At 42.3% G+C, this 17,466-nt stretch overlaps 1 protein-coding gene across 1 annotated transcript in view; it reads left to right on the top strand.

The window, feature by feature from the left end:
- Positions 1-341: 341 nt before the first annotated feature.
- Positions 342-17,466, top strand: part of MPPED2 (metallophosphoesterase domain containing 2) — a gene marked incomplete at both ends in the record, with an annotated part of 101,328 nt that continues 84,203 nt past the window's right edge. The window contains one exon of the mRNA XM_084263524.1: positions 342-469. Coding sequence (XP_084119650.1) covers positions 342-469 — 128 coding nt within the window. The remainder of the gene's footprint in view (positions 470-17,466) is intronic.

The following is a 17,466-nucleotide window of genomic DNA, read 5'->3' on the forward strand; positions in this document are numbered from 1 at the left end:
ACATTTATCCTTTGGATGTATTTAATGATAGTGAATTTAAATGATGAGGTAACTAAAAAAAAATTGTGAATAGTAATGCTTAGAGAGTTGGGTGATGGGTGCATCAAAAATACAGAAAGGGGTCTTTGGATGGAAATCAGGAGAGGGTAATAAAGTCATATGTCTGCATCTGTTTACATCTCCTTCCAGTTTATAGCAGTGTGTGCTGTCTCTCCTTCCTGACAGAGGTCGGTGGAGTTGATGAGGAGCTGCTGGGAGTTGTGAGCCGCCAGGAACACAATGCCCTACCCCACTCCTGGCCTTGGGAAGTTGTGAGCTGCTCATGTCCATAAGGAGGAAGGATGGCTCATGGAATTCCTTCACAAGGCAAAGTTACCATAACGGTGGATGAATACAGCTCCAACCCCACGCAGGCGTTCACACACTACAACATTAACCAGAGCAGGTTCCAGCCTCCGCACGTGCATATGTGAGTATTCCTGGCGTTGCCGTGGTGCGTGTGTCTGCCTGTGTGTCTGTGTGTGCGTTGAAGCTGAGGTCTGCTGCCCGAGGAGTGGAAAAATTGATTAGTCCCATTAGCTGATAGGCAAAACGGTTTGGTTATCGCTCTTCGTATGTGGCTGGTTGAGAAACACTGACTGCTTGTCATCTCCTGGAGATAACTGTGCCCCCGACTTGGTGAAACTTGGCCCAGGGTACATCATCAGAAACTGTGGCCTTACTATGTCACTGCAACTCGCCTGAGGCACTCATTACTTCAAAATTTAAGCCCCTTTCCCCTAGCCCTTAGGCTGGGCAGTGAAATAGGCCTAATTGGGACTAATTGTGCCCCCTGATCCCCGATCCTTTGTCCTCCTGTAGGAGCGAACGTGTGTCGCATGCTGCTTCCCGCAGTTCCTCCCGAGAAATACAAATGCTGCCTGAAAACCTTGTCTCTGAACTTAAACCAGCAACAGCGTGGGAAGTGTGTGTGTGTGGGGGGGCGAAGGCTTCCTACCTCACCTCCTTATTCCCGGGTGTTGTACCACCCCCGGGATGGTTCTACCTGGGCACAATGGTTTGCCCTGGGAGCTAAGTACCAGCTTTAACTCCGGATTTCCTTCCCATTGTGTGGTTGGGTTTGATCTTTATCGGTTATTTCTGTGCAGGTTCTTTTAGCATTAATAGACTGAAAAGCACGTGAAACTAAAACAAAGACAATATCTCTTGACCTCCTGTGTGCCATTGTTAGTCAGGAGTTTGAACGATGCCACACTATTGAATTTGATAAGGGTTTTGCATAATAAGGGGGGAAAAAGCTGTATGGAACTTCATTGCATTTTGTTATGTAGAAGCCCGCCGGAAGAGTCACAGTGTGGGAGTTCAGCAGCTCCTAATGGGATTTCCTGTGGCCCCGCTCTCCCTAAAGGTGACTTTGGGGAAGGATGCTCAGGAGTGTCTGTCCCGCACGGGACTTTGCAAGGTGGAAGAAGTTTTCGTCAGTTACGTTTGATTTATTACCACAACGGTGATGTAACTCCTCTGTTAGAAATATTTACATTGCTCGATTGGCTTTGCAGACCTTTTGTCAGCAAAATTTCCCTTGCATGTTTTGCACTCCAGACTGCGCTTCTGACCGAGTCCAGGTTCTGTGTAGGGACTGAATTCAGAACAAACAAAAGAAATTCAGAAAGCCGTTTTAAAGAGGCCCTTCTTACTGACAGTGGTTTCAGTGGGGGCTGATTTTAGGACCAGCTAAGTGTAGTGTCCAGCATCATAAAAATCCCTCGTGCTTTGTTTCAGAAACTCACATTTAATTAACTGCTAACCTAATTTGTGTATCTCTGACCTGACAGATGTCTTAAAAGATATTTTACTTGTTTAGAGAATTTGTGTAAATGAAATAAGTACTGAACTTGAAAGTACAACACAGCAACAGTATTTTAAAGGATTTTTAACTGAAATTCTGCAGCTTTCTTCAAAGCTTCCTATTTTCCAGGAAGGGTGTGGTATATTAAAAGGGAGCTCAAAATTTAGGAAAATTGGAAAATTGATGTCTCAGATTTACAGTTGAAGCAAAGAAAATGTTGCAGTATGGGAGGTGAATTCAGGTCTAGGTTTGGATAGCAAATGATGGGTTGCAAAAAACCTGGTGAGGAAAAAGTGATGGGATCCTACCAGGTGTCTGGAGTTGTGGGTAGAGGGGGAGCAAGCAGGTGAATATATACGACTCCTTGTGAGTTTGTGTGATGGTGAGAACTGCAGAGTTCTTTCTGGGGAGGAGAGACTAGAGTGTGCGATGGCTTCGGGGGGGGGGCTTGTCTTCCCAGTGCTTTGTAATGGCAGAGTACATATTTCAAAAAGAGGATGTCATCCTGAACAGAAAATTGGTAAAAGTGCTATTAACAAAATGTGATCTTTTTACTCTGTTGCATCTGTGCTAGTGCCACATTGTTGCAGCTGCCGGGATCCTATGGTTTGGTGTTTGGTTTGGTTTTGCAGTCTGCTTTTCTTTTTTTGCTATCTTAAAGTAATGCATATGTTGGGGTGTTTTTTTATTATTTGGTTAAGAGGGAGTTTGAGCAGGTTTTATTCTTCTCTAGTGAAAATTTATTAAAAGAGGTAATCATAGGGTGATGAAAAATGAGTAAGGCAACACAGGAACTGAGCATTGTGACATGCACATGAATGGCAGGGCAGTATATTGCTACAGGGCCCTGCTGCATACCACAAGCCAGTGGCTGGCTGCAGCTTAGGGACAGTGTTCTTTCCTAAAACAACTTTTGAGGGTTTTTTAAGGTAATTTCTTTATGAACGTGTGTCTTCATGTGCAAAGGTGAGAACTGGATTCTTGGCGTATACTGATCTGTTTCTGGTTCCGGTATCCTTTGGGTTTGACTCTCACAGAGAGTAGACAAGAGCCTATGGAATACCGCCAGTGTAAACCTGTGCATTGCACTGCCTGTTCTGTGGGACATGGATCCTGCACTTTTCCCCCCACTTCCATTTTGTGCCTTTTGCGTTACAGTGTCATGTAGTTTGATCAGCAGGGGCACAGTTCTCTTACTATCATCTTTTATATGTCTTTCTACACCAGCGCTTCTCAGTGAATCCATTCCAGTGTACTGTCAGGTAAATACTGCGTATTAAGGCTCCCGTTGTCTGTGCTGGCTGGGACAGAAGCTTTCAGCTCCTTAGGCTCTGCTGTAGCCTGAATTTTGAATCGTTTGTCCAGTCTCTGTATTTTATTTCTCTACTAATTAATGTTTGAACAGCTGTTCTAAAGGCAATTTTTACTGTATGATTACTTTGGATAAAGGGATATCGTGTTAATTTTTTTGTCATCTGGAACCAGTGCTCTCACCCAGAGGTTTCACTTACTTTCTGAAGCTGTTATAAAATGTTAGTATTTGAGTGTTTACTTTCAGTTAGCTTTAATTAACTGCATCACCCTAGTTCTCTACTTCAAAGGGCAGCCGCAAAATAATGACGATTATAACGTGCATGCCTTTGCTTCTAAATGAGTATTGTTCTTCTGAAAGTTTTTGTACTTTCCCTTTTTTTGTTAGGAATTGTGACCCGAGGAGGCAGATGCTTCTTGCTCCTTTGGTATAGTGCTGGCAAGTACTATAAGCCAGGTTTTTTGTTTGTTTTATTTATTTTTTTAAACAAACAAAAAACTTGTAAGCCTGTTTTGACCCTTGAGATGTATGTGAGGCTGGGATCAGCGTTGCCAGCAATACCATGAGCAGCAGTAGGATGGAGCCTAACCAGTGTGTTCTCTTTTTTTTTTTTTTAAAGACTTTTTACGTATGTGTGTGTGTCTCTTAACTGCAGCTTTTCAGCAGCAACCACAGCAGGTCTTTAAACCATTTCAATTTGAGAGGAATTACTAAGGCTTGGTTTTGTGGAACCTTCCTGTCTCAAATAATTTTTTTTTCCCCTCAGTCCAGTGGAAAGAAGCAGAAAAGAAAATGGGACAAATCCAGATGGAAACTTACTTAGGTATTAGCAAGAAGGAAAAATCTTCCTGTTTGGATATAACATATCATTTACTTGCATGGGAGAAAAAGTAGAGGAAAGTAAGATAAACTTTGTGTATCTGTCTTGGGAAATGCCCATTGTGACAGCCTGGGTTGGAGAGGGTGAGGGAGGTTTGTGGACATAAACTAGCTGCAGACTGAGGCTTTCAGAGGAGGTCAGTAGTTTTCCTCTGGTCCCACCAGAACGGCTCGGTGGCTTATTTTTGGGAGCAGAGTACACCTAAAAGTCAGCTATGGTTTATATTCAGTAGTATGGGACAAAGGAAGGAAGGAGGAAAGAAAGATTTCTGCGCCAGAGCAAAAGTCTTCTAAATGGGTTCGTGCATACCTGGAGATACATTGAACGATCTGTAACTACATAATTTTACTGCCTTTTCTGTACTGGAGTAATTTCCCAGGTGAGTATTCTTACTTTAAACAAAGAGCATAAACAGCATTTTATTTTACTAGACATATAGTTGAATAAAGTATTTAAATGTATGAGTGTATGTAAATGTGTATATATGATAATGATAGTAAACCAAAAATATAGCTGTATAATTGCAGAAGAAAAAACTTTGAACTCTGATGAAGCCTTAAATTGTTAAAATGCAGAGGTCTTGTTAGACTCCTGACCTTGAGAAATAGGTCCTTGCATGGTTGGTTTTTTCGGTTGTTTTTTTTTTTTTTTCTTGGGGAAACCATCCTGCATTTAATGGGTTTTATAAACTCCCACTGAGATTAGTGGGAAATCGTGCATTTGGTTTGTAGTAGTTCTCAAATTTATTTCGTGTAAGGTGTGTGATAGTTAGGGGAGGGAGGAGGGGTTGGCATTTGTGGAATATGGACTCATTTGACATTTACAGAATAGTGGCGTTCGTGCGTGTGGTGGTACTGGTTGGGAGAATACAGAGATTCAGGCTTAAGCTGGTTAGCTATACCTGGGCAGGCTATTTCAGTTGCTACTAATGTGATAGGGGGGTCATATTTTGTTGCTCTGTCCACTGATAACGCTTCACACAAAAGCTTATGTAGCTCATGGCCACCTAAGTTCATTTTGAGTACTTAATTTTTGAAGCAAAAAACCCCATCACTCCTTGAAACAGTCGAGTTACATTTAAGATTAGTCATGACTACATAAGCACCTCAAACAAGTGTAGTTAAAACTTGAGCCTTACTTTTCTGGACACAGGGATTTTTACTGGGGTCACGGCTCACTAATCAGTCAGCTTTACCTGTGAGCACTTGTAGCTTCCAGTCCCTTGCCGGACCCTCAGTGGCATGGGTGGCTCCTGAAGCACAGGGTTTTACAACCCAGTGGGCTAAGTCAAATAAACCTGTTTTTCTGAAGCCAGCAGCAGTGGCCCCTTGGCAGCTGCCCTGGTGCAACTGAGCTCTCCCTGCAGCGGCCTGGGGATTCCAGCAGAAAGGCAGCGAGGAGGGATGACAGCTGGAGGGGGGAATCCGGACAGCTGTCCCAAAATAAATAGTCCCCACTCAAGAAGAGGGCCATTAACTGATGACGTTTTCTGATTCTCCTGCCATAGAACAATGGAAGCCGAGTTGCAAAGATGCTAATTTTAATCATCGTTAAGAAAACTTCTGCTGCAGCGTGCCTCTGTGTGAGTTAAGATCCCTCATGATTTTAATGATTTTACATTATTCAAAGTTACTTATTTTGCAAGAACCTAAGTGTAATGTGAGTTCTAAGCTTAAACTACATGTAAAATGAGAATAAAAGCATTTTTGTGAGGATACACTCATATTTAAAGCCTTTTGAGATGCTGGAATGGGGCATGGTGAAAGTGTGCATACAGTGATGATACAAGGCTCAGGGATTGCAGTTGTGTACTGAAAACTCAGATTTAGGCCCTTTCTATTGTGTTTATGTGGTGTAGTCATCATATACTAAACTCTTGAAAAATTGATCAAGTTTCTGACCTCTCTTTTTGTCATTATAAGAAGGAATAATACCAGCCTACCTTTAAAAAAAAGTTCTGGCATCTCTGTAAGGCTGATGCTGGAGAAGTGACATTATGATTGTTATTACTGTTGGACAGGTTAAAAATAATTTTTTGCCTCTGTCACCCTACTAGTCACTACAGACTGGAGCCCCGACCTGCTGCTGCCTGGCTGGCATCCCTGCCCCTGTGCCACATCCCCCCCTCTGCCCCCTCCCTGGCAGTGCTGGCAGTCTTCTGCGAGGCTGCTGTAACGGTCTAGTTTAACCATGTCCATTCAGTGGTGGGTTTTTGTTGTGGGTTTTTTTTGGTGTTTTTTTTTTCTACTGAGCTACTTCCAGTGATGTCTTCCTTGGCGTAGCCTCACCGTTGGTGGGTTACGGGTGAGAGGGCAGTGAGCTTATGGATCAGCCACTGCGCAAGGGTAGGAGGAGATAGACGTTTCTTCACCTTACTACTTGATTGAGAGAGTTGTGCTGGAGAATCAGCCAGGCCCCTGTGGTAAATAAACCCTGGGAGGGAGAAAAGAAAATTAGGGTTTATGCACATGTATGTCAATGTTTTTTTATTCTGTATTAATCCTGTAATCAGGTTGCAAGTGCTTTAATTGCAAGGCCTGTTTCTGTAACTGAGCATTCTAAATGGAAATTTATCTGTTTCTATGTTACAGTATTGCCTGTGTAGTTCTTTCAGTGGTCATTCGTACTGAGTGACAGTTGACTTGTGATTTCGTGTCTGCGTACCACATACAGCATGTTCTTATGCCATGGGAAGTGTATGATGGGATCTGATGGGTAATGCTTCCTGCAGCAGTAGTCCCTGCCACGGCACCTTGTGCTGGAGGGAGACTGCTCGCTGAGGGAGGAGTGGATATAGGGTGGGTATATGTTTCAATCAGGATGATGCAGTGAGTTGGAAGCTTGTAATTCATTTTTTTTAAATACCAAGACAGTACTGATACTGTTGTGGAATTAGGAGATTGCTGCTTTTGTGTAGTGCTTGAAGGGTGAGAGCATGAGGTACCCTGGGAAACAACTTCTGGAGCACAGATTTCCAAACAGGGAGTTAATACTTTACAACATTTGCTGGCCATGTGCTGGGAATCATATCGTAGAGTTTTTGGCTCATGGTTTTCTACTAGTTGCAGACTGAGGCTGGTCCTCCCTGCCAGCAACAAGCGAGCCTGTGCCTTCTGATGGGTGGCTAACCCAAGCCCAAGGAAAGCGCTGCACCTACCTTCCTCACATGTTTTATTCTAAAACTCCTCGTTTGAACATCTTGTTGGACCGATAAACCAAAGGAAAGCCCTGTGTGCTGGTGAACATGGATTCTGTACTGAATGTTGTAACTTTTTCAGTTTATATTTCCAATTCAGAGCTACCAGAGATGACTTAATTTCTGAGTCAGTTGCCTAGCATGGGTATCTATGGAAAAAATGAGAACAGAGGGCCAGCACGTCTCCTTCTTAAAAGAGCACCTGATGTGTTTTGTTTTTAAATCTGTAAAATGTCATGGCATAAAATGAATGTGTTTAAGCATAGTAGAGATGCAGTAAGGCAGGGAGGTTTCTTTAAAACATGCATCTTAAAGCATAGAACAAACTATAAAGTTGCTTCTTGCTTGATAGAGAGCAGTTTGGGGTAGGGGCTGGTTGTTGCATTGTCCTGAGCGTTGGCAGAGCAGATGGTGGAGTGCCAGTGTTGGGCAGGTCCCCAAAGTCTTCCCTGGTAAAAACATTCACCTCTTAATTCATGTCAGGTTTTTTCCAATTCCCTAGAAAAGATTCCAGCAAGTTGTGAGTTTTGGTCCTTGAAGCACTGGCTTCTTGTTTCCAGAAGTTTGAATCATACTTGGCATATGCAGTTGTAGTTTTGTGGACTTCCTTGTGATGGTTTCTGCTTGCAGAAGGCCTGATGGTGGCTTTCTGGTCTTTTCTGTCCTGTGTATGTGAGGAAGGAGGTAAGCGTGTCTGCCTGTGTGCCTCCATGTACTTCATAGGAGATACTTCAGAAGACACAAGGAGCTGCTTGTTTGATGGGATATGGAAAGTCAGGTCTTGCCCATTTATTTTCCATGTTGAGGTGAGCCATGAAGATGGCAATTTTTCAGTCTCATATTGCAGAGGGCAAGTTTTGTGGAGCCGTCAGCGGTTGTTTTTAATTATGAGGAAGCTGTGGCCAAGATGTGTGTCTGTTTAAAGCACCAAGGTCAAACCAGTTCTGTCCTGTAGTAAATGTGACTAGACTTCATTTAGTGACTTTTATTTTGGTGTTTTTCAAACAAAAAAACTGTGTATGATAATCTTGTACCCAGTAATGTGCCTGGAGCGGTACCAAGCGGTTAGAGCAGGAAACTGCAAGTCTGGATTCCAAACAATAAACTTTAGGTACCTGAAGTTGCAGTCATTTTATTTATCTCCAGAAGAGTTGACCATAAAACTTGGTCTTAACCTCCATAAACCTGGAGATTTCTCCTGGCACATCAGCTGTATGCATCCTGCAGGATCTGCTGCGCCAAGATGGGCTGAAAAATAAAAGCTGGTGGGTGAGCATTGGTGTTGCACACTGCTGCTGAAGCTTTCAGGGCAGGGGCAGAAGATGGCTAGAGAGCAAGGCAACCCGTAATCTCCAAGTACAGTTGTCCTCTTCATAACTCAGATCAAGCCCATGTTAATTTTATTCTCTTGTCTTGCAGTGAACTCCATGCTGTCAACAGAGTTCACCTCTCTGCTCACAGGGAAATGCTTGCCCCTGTTCTGTATGCCCTGTTTTATAATGAGCATCTTCTACGTTTAAATCATTATATTGAAGGGAGAGACAAATAAGAAAACTCCAGCTCTCTCCTATTTTTACCAAAATACTATTTAAATGATTGTGCTGTGTGGTGTCTTGGAAGATTTGTTTTTGTCAATGGGTTGTGGATTTCATATTCCCAAACCCTCTCTTCCTTGCATTAGGGCTGCAGAGATTCCACTGGATGTTGACAAGGAAAAAACACTACTGGAGGCTTCCTCACAGCACAGTCCCCGCTTACTGTACTGGGCATTAACTTATATCCAGCACATTAGACTTAAAAGCACACAGCCATTAAGTGTAGCACTCCTTTCCCCCGGAGGGCAGCAGATGGAGAGAGAATGGGGGAGGGAAGGAGAAGGGAGTATGATAGAGGGACTGTATCTGATGTATTTGTAAGCCTGGAAACTTGCTATTTACCACGTTTACAATTTCTCTGGTATAAGGAATTGAGTGTAGTGACGGGGAGCATCAGGGTCAGCACATTACTCCTAAATGTTTAGCTATTGTATCAGTTTATGGGAAGGAAAAGGTGCAAGTCCAGTATATCTTCTTCCTCCGCGCTGCTTTTATATAGGGAGCACAAAGAAAAAAGTCATTACTTTTTAATTACTCCAGGCTTCTTTGTTTCTTAACGCACATTCACTTCTGGCCAGCAGTGAGAATTACCAAAGGGTTGTTTCCTTCCCTGTGATCGGTGAAGTAGTAAGTATTGGGGGAAATAATTGTTCACAATTAAATTTTCATGTGGTCCAGCATATTTAATAAATAGGAGCCTTGTCCTGTACTAGTTAAATGCAGTGATTAGTGACACTCTTAGTACCTCCAGTGGGACAGGACCACTCGCTTTGATTAAGTAGCTCCCTCAATTTTAAGCTATGATTTTTTTTCAGGGAGTCCTTTTCTCTTGTTGTTGACAGTGTACATACAAGATTATGATAATTAACAGATATTAAAGAAGATGGAAATTTCATCTTGATGGGGGTTTTTTTTGTAAATTTCAGGTTAGATTAGTATTCACTTTTCCTCCTGGTGAAAAGGAGTGATAAATTAAAATGAAATAAATATATAATTACAGAAAAAAATCATTGAATTCAGATGTGATTTTTGAAATTACGTGAAATTTTTTTGAATACATTGTTTTCATTTTGATTATATCTCTCTTGACATGTTTGATTTTCTATCATCTTTTGTTTGTTAAACAGCGATGTTTGCAGCTTTGAAAGGAAGGCATATTAACAAGAAGAACAAATTTTGTTCTGCTGTCATTGTTATGCTATGCTTTGAACATCTCCATTTAGGACACCCTCTCCGGGTTACTGAGGGAGAGTTATAACTCCGATTGCAACTTCTTAGATCTTTTGGAGGGTATTGTAATAGCTTGCACAAAGTTTGTAAGACAGCTTTTCTGCTAGAAATGATGTCAGTATAATGAGGCTGCACAGTAATGCAAGTGTCAGACACCCTTTGAAAATTAGAATGGTGATGATAATCCTCAGGAGTGGTATATGATTTTTTATTTTTTTATTTTTTTCTCTCCCTGCACTGTGACCTCTGGCATCGTGCTGCTCGGCTGCTTTGCATTGCTGCTTTGTGAGAGTGCTGCTGTGTTAATGGAAGGATCACACGTACTGTTCCTCTTGGAACCTGATACATCATCTTGGCAACAAAATGAAGACCTTTAACTCTTGGAGTTTTCATCGTTTGTTGTTAGTTATCTATTGCCTTCAAGAAAACAGGTTGTTTTTTGTATGTATTTGAGTAGAGCCTTCATTTTCTCTGACCCAGAGGAGAAAGGAAATCCTGGCACTGGTTTCAAGGAATTTAAATAGTCTGTTTAGGGGTTTGGTTTTTGGTTGGTTTTTATTTTTTTTTTTCCAGGCTCATTCCTTTTAAGTGTCATTAGTACAAAGCCTATTTTCCTGAAAAGTCTAGGTTGTCAAGAGGAATATTCGTTTAAGTTGAAAATTAATTTTGGGTTAGCTGGCTTCCATGATGGTCTGTTCATACCCTCATTTAATACCGTGACATGAGAGAGTCACTATTTTCAGTGTTTCTCTTAGAAAGGTTTTAAGACATCGTTCTACATAATTGGGAAGACTTTTATAAATAATTTTATTCAGGGCAGCGTTAAAAGGTGTAAACTGAAGCACCTGTAGTCAAGAAGGTAGAGGATTTTTAAAATTAATCAGTTCAAATTAAATGGGAACCTATAGAAAGTTTGGTAGAAGAAGTGGTAATTTTCTGGCCATGTATTTAATACAGAGGCAATAGCATTTCTTTAAGGTCCCACCACTTGTCCAATAAATTGCAAGAGGAATGTACTGGAAGTGACAGATACAGAATAAACAAATATGAGAAATGGATAAATGATTTAAAATACCTGGAGCTAAGCTGAGATAAGATGTTGGCTTAAAGTACAGTTCTTAGCACACCTTACACCTGCAGCTGTGTTTCATTTGCTATGATTTTACTGTCTGCATATGTGTGTAAAGGCAATCTTGCTCTAGTGCGAGGCGTAGTGGTAATATATGGCCTGTTATTGCTGCAGTGATAGTGTCGGAGTCTTTCAGGTTTGTATGTGTTTTATTATTTTCCTAAGAAAAGCTTTTTTTGATTTTGAGCTTCCAGACTTACGCCTTGTAGTTGTTCACAAGGGAATCTGGCAATGCTGACCAAGAGGTTGTACGTTACTGTTCAGAGGCAAGGTCACTTGAACCTTTCAGAGCTGTGCCCAGAACCTAGCAGCTTTAAAGGCACACCTTTTTCCTTTTTTTTTTTAACTTTATTTTATTCTTTACAATTTTTCTTCTGTTGGGCATAGTGTGCTTGTGAGCAGTGTCAGGCTACACGCTGGGAACAAACTTTATTTCTTGGCATATGCACACGAAGCTATTGTAGGTACTGTCAGAGCTTCCCTCCTAAGTTCCTGCAAATGACTGTTGTCTCTTACCTGTAGGGACTTCATGGCTAACCAGGAGGATAGATTAGTGTCTGCCTCCATTCAAACCAGAGTTTCTTCAGAGAGCACCAGTTGCCATAGTGGTCTTTGTTACATGAACGTCTTCGTAGGAACTAAAGCAAGGTCCTTTGTGGGTTTTTTAAGGCACTAAACAGCTGTCACGGGGTAGAATTTCTGTTTGTTTAGGGTCAGACTAGACAATGAGCTCTAAATGAAAACCAGGTATCCTGCTATCTATCCCCTGAGTCACCTAATCTTAAACAATATACTGTGCATTTGTAGGCTGTGAACAGTGCTGACAAGTATGTTCAATAAGTTTATGGATTTTTTCCCCCCGCCTCTTTATTTTCTGAACAGAAGAAGGCCAGAAGCTGAGGTAAAATGTTGACTCGCTGATGGTATAACTTAGGCATATTATGTATTGGCTACAGGGGTGGCTGCTGGAGTTGCCATCCAGCATTCTGACTTTCACAGCCTCTGGAAGGCTGTTACTATGCAGAAGGAACAGTTCCATGGAGCATGCAGGTCCCTCAACTGCCGTAGTTTGTACTTCAGTATCCTACTCCAAGTGAAAATCAGCTTTAGTTTACTTCAGCAGTTTGACTTGCAACAGTCTACCACCATGGTAGATGGGTGGTTATGTCTGGGACAAGTATGGAAGAGAGTAAAACCGAGGCTGTCCTTTGTTTAATTTCTTGCTGAACACGGGGCAGTGCCCTTGCTCAGAGTGGGCAGGGATGCTCCCTAGCATCAGTGCTCCCAGTACTTGCATACTGAAGTTACATTGAGCAGCATTTAAACAAATGTTTTTAAATACTTGTCTAACTTTTGCAATCTTTTTTGGTCCAGTACTGTAGAAGGGTTGTGTTCCTATACATGTGACTACCTGTGTTCTTCAAGCACAAGAGCTGAGGTCAGTTCTCCATAAACAGGTTTCACCCATTACCAATTTGCGGTAGTTGCACCTAGTTGCAGGAGACGTCTTGGCTGCTGCTACTTGAGATTCTAGTGATTTTGGTTCAGTGGTTCTTGGGCTTTTAAAAAAAGGTGGGTATAGTCTTAAAGCAATGACTACACTGGGCACAGGATAAAATAGTTTTTATTTGTCTTATTCGTGGAGCTGTGCCTGTGTTTTTGAGGTGAAGTCTTCTCAGAGGAGCCTTATGTGACTGTATTTTGGACATGTCTTCTGCAAAGCGTGATACAGCTGCCGGTGCCCTGGCAGCTTAATCAAGTTAGGAGTTCAGCTCTGCAAAGAACAAGGAAACCTTATTCATTAACCCCTATGTATCTTCAGGTAGTTAGTAAAGGTGATCTGGTTAATTGCAAAAAAGACTCGAAAGTAAATTGAGACATTTTTAGTAGGTATTTCCCCCACTGTGAGGATGTGACTTTGTGATGGCGTGGGGGGGACACCAGTCCACATGTGCAATTTAAATAGGTCTGGATCCTGCATTATAAACATGCACAGGATGCAGAGGAGAAAACCAGCACATTCTCTCAGGATGCTGTTAGGGCCAAGCAGAATCTCATTAGGGACGACTTCAAAGATCAGTTCCTCATGTCCGTAAAAACAAGTGTAAATTATCTTCTATGAGCCTGCTGTTAGCAGTTGCACTGTTACATTATGCATGATTCTAGACTGCACATGCTATGAACACGCTGCACTACGTTTCATTACCATGTTTCATTTTTATGCTAAGCCTGGCAAGTTTGCTATTTATCGGTGTTGTTTTGGCTCATACACTATTTGACTTAAAACTTCCTCTTATATTAGCTGTTGGTAGTGACGTGACATCTGAAAAGGACTTTTAAGGTTCTGCAGTGCTTACGTTTTTAGAGGAATAGCGTGTAGAAAACTTGCTGTATCAACAGCTTTACTTGCTTTCTCATTCTTCTCCTTAAAAGGGGCTGCTCCTGACTCTTGGAGTTGAATCTTGAAGGAGCTTTCTGTGATGCTGCTCTGCAGCACTAGACCTAAATGTTTATGAAAATAGTAGTAAGAGGGTAGAGCTTCAATAACTTGTGCTTTCACCGAGCTACCTACCCCACGGTACACAATGGAAAGGCAGACTGTAGTTGTTGCTGGGGAAATGTTTTGAAATCTTGAAGTGCAACCTCTGTGCATGGACGTTTTGTCACAGGTTTCAGTGGAATATTTTCCTAAATTGAGGTGTACTGCTAAAAAGGGGAAGTTATTTTATTTATTTATGTATTTATTTTCCCTTTTGTGGTATTTCTGCCTTTATTTGTATGGTTTAATCGCTGATGAAGCCAAGCTGGGAAAGCATTCACTTGCACACCTGGTCAAAGTCCGCCACTGTCTTAAGATGCGGTGTTAAACTCCTGAACGGGTCAGCAACCCGGCTTGCACTGTGGTTTCACAGAGCAACCTGGGGCTGCTTCAAGCAGCTCAAACTAACTTCACTGCAAAGTGTGGTTTGAGAGCTGGTTTAAGCCACTGCTTGTTAAATTCATAATGATAACGAGTGTGTGAAGCTGTGGTTTTATGAGGGCTGTGAAAGCTATGAAGTTGTGGGTTTGTGTCTTACGGAGTTGGATGGTTTAGTGTTCAGTGTGTAGGTGAATTGCAAAGCTAGAACCTGCATGAGACTTTCGTGAATTTCCAAACAAGATGTAAAGAATTCCCCACTCTTGTTCAAAGCTACAGTTGGTGGGAGCTTCAGCCTGGCTTTCTGCGGGGCCAGAGTAGTGCTACAAAGCATGGAGAGTGCTGGGCTGCCAGCTGTGCTCCTGAAGTTGCCACAGGGAGTGGGTGCAAGGGTTGAACAGACTTGCCTGGTTTGAATTGTAGGAGAGGACATCTGGACCTTCTCTGGTACTGAGGCACCTGGAGAGCTGTCAGCAGTGAGCATGGTCCTGCTTCATACTGGGAGGATAGGATGAATGTTTTTTGTTACATGATGCCTTAGATAAGATGCACTTCTCTCCTTGAAACCCCTTAATCCTCATTTAGAGCTCCTACCTGTGCCTCCCCTGGAAGAAAGGGCAGTTAGTCTGAACAGAGGCCAAATCTATTTTAGTGAAGTTTGCTGAAGTTCTAATGTTAATCATGTTAACAGATCCACCTAATGAGGATGCAGATTATGTTGGTAAAAAAAGGTTGTACTCCTGACAGCAAGCAGCCAGATGGAGAAGAACCATGGAAGCAAAAGGTCTGATCCTTCCTGGGCTTAGCTTTCTGTTGTGTTCCATATGTACCGCATCTTTTACTGTTAGAAAAACATTGCAAAAATAATTTTCTCTAGCTGACATCACTTTTTAGTGCAGAGTTGTCTGAATTTTAATGAAATTAAAAAACATTGAGTTCTTTACTCTGGAAAACTCCCAGCCACTTCAGCTGCCTTTTAAAATCTAATGAGCCAAAGAGTCTCCTTTAATTTTTATTTTTCTGTTCCCCAGGTGTAACAGGAGAATTTGATCTCCCTGTCATTAAAAACAAAGGATCCAAAAACCCCACATGGTCTATATTTGTTTTTACATGAATGTAGTATGTACTTAAACATATAGTTGGTGCTTACCTGTTGCCCTGAGAGAATGCTTGCACACAATAATACTGCTTTGCTCATGTCTAGAAGCTTGGTTCCTATTAAAATTCTCTTGACTTCTGTGTTGAAGCCTGTAAAACCCCAACATGGTTTGTTATCTTGTGGATTGATCAGTTGCATTAGAAGTTCAAGACTGCGTTGGGAGGAAGTCTTCATTTAATGTCATTGTTTAGGTCTGGCTCTTTGTCTGACCACAGCAGACAATGTTTGAAACTGCGATAAGATAAGAAGTGGCAGTGATAGCCATGCTGCAGGGTTACTGGAAGGGCATGAAGCAGCATCTGGCTGTTGGACTGTAGAGGTCTGATTCTTAGTTGTAATGGGTGATTGAAATGTTCTTCTCATAGAGTTGGCAGTTAATGTGGCATTCATGTCAGTGTGTCCCCCAGGAAAAAATCAAGTGGTTGTAGGAAAACAAAAAAGAAAAAAGCAGTCTGTAAAACTGAGCAGAGCGTAGCGCTTGTTTCACATACAGCATGGTCACTTGCTGCTTATAGAGTTCAAACAAACACATGACACCGTGTCAGGACACAATTTTGTTCAAGGGCGATAAACAAAAAAGCATTCATTGATGGTTAGGACTGATATTTTGGGAGAGAATGGTGTGAAGGTTGTGAAATACAGCCCCTTAGCATTATATAAAGTAAGTTCAGTGAGGGCTCTTGTTACCTTGGTGTATTAAATTTAAAGGTTTTTCTTTTTTTCTTCATTAATTTTGTTTATTTGCTTTTAATTTTTCTGTTTAGGATGTCTGTTTTCTATCCAGGCCTAGTCTCTAACAAAAGGAGACACCTAGAAGGCAAACATACGATACAAGATAAAACTGTGTCTGGAAATAGAGAAAACTCTCATTCAGACCAAGGAGTTTCTTGGTTTTGTCTTGATAGGAAGGAAAAAAAGGAACACTTAACATGTTTCAGCTTCTGCTGAAAGGAGCAGCCTGCCTTCACTCCTGCCATGCCCTGGTGCTTCTCTGCTTCTCTTGGGCTTGTACTGGTGAGCTTGGTCAGGTTGTGGAGGAGGCATGAAACCTCCAGGGCTAGTCAAGGTCAGCGGTCACGCTATCCAAAGTGCCAAGGTGAGCACAGGAGAACAACTGGACCTAGGTCTAGGTCTGCATGGCTGTCCTGCGAATACTCTCTTCTACACTGCCATGCCTGAATGTGAAGTCTTGACTTGCAGTACTGGCTCCAGGCCATGGCTAGTGCAGGGGCACTGCCAGTGGGGTTGGGGAGAAGTTTGGCTGAACCCAGGCCTGGAAACAAGGAGTAGTTGGAAGGATGTGACCAGGCACCTCTCTACAGGCTTGCATATAGCTTCTGTGTTAGTGGGAGAGTAGGAAGGCCCTTTTTCTATTTTTCCTGACCTGTGAAACAGCTTTGACAAACTCACCTTTGACATCGTCCCTTTTAAGGAGGGCCAAGTCCCTGTCTGTGTATTTTTCACCCTTAGCTTACAAATAGTGGTCCTTCCCAGATATGTGAATGGGATGGATGGTAGAGACAATCATCTTGACAGGCTTCCTGATCCAAGTTGTTATCTTCCATGAGTCAGAGCTTGGTGGGACCCTTGTGAGAGAGACACACAGATAATTGCAGGCAAATCCAGGAGACAACAGGTCTTCGTGGCTTGTAGTTTCCTCTGTATTGCTCAGCGGTGTGAAAAATTGCAGCAGAGTTTACCCAGGGAACAGTGCTTCCTTACACTTACTTCAGAATATAAAAGTGGCTGTTCATTGTGTTACCCTCAGCGTGCAGCGCTGACATCTTGTTAAACGGGTGGCAGGCCATACTTAATGTCCCAGGGTTGAATTCCTTTTGTGCCATACTGCAGTTGTCCCTCCACATATATGCATGTACCCATCACGCTTGGATTGGAATTGCATTTTTGCCACCAGGCTGGGAATGAAAAGTGAGTGGCACATGCCATGAGTCAGAGACCTTGTTAAATTCCTGTGAGGTTAGATTCCCTTTGGATAGTTGGCTTGTCTAAGTTGAGCGCTGCTAGGCATACCCCTGCCTGCTGACGTCTTGGGGTGATGGTGCGTACACTTGGCAGGTCACCTCACATGGAGGAGTAGTTCTGTGGCAAGTCTGTAATTGGGGCTGTTCTCTGGGCATGGTTATTTAGTGAGGGTCAAGGGCAGAAGGACTTACTGGATGGTGTTGGGTCTGTGCGTGC

The sequence above is a fragment of the Gallinula chloropus genome (assembly GCF_964237585.1).
Source record: "Gallinula chloropus genome assembly, chromosome: 4".
NCBI classification, from domain to species: Eukaryota; Metazoa; Chordata; class Aves; order Gruiformes; family Rallidae; genus Gallinula; species Gallinula chloropus.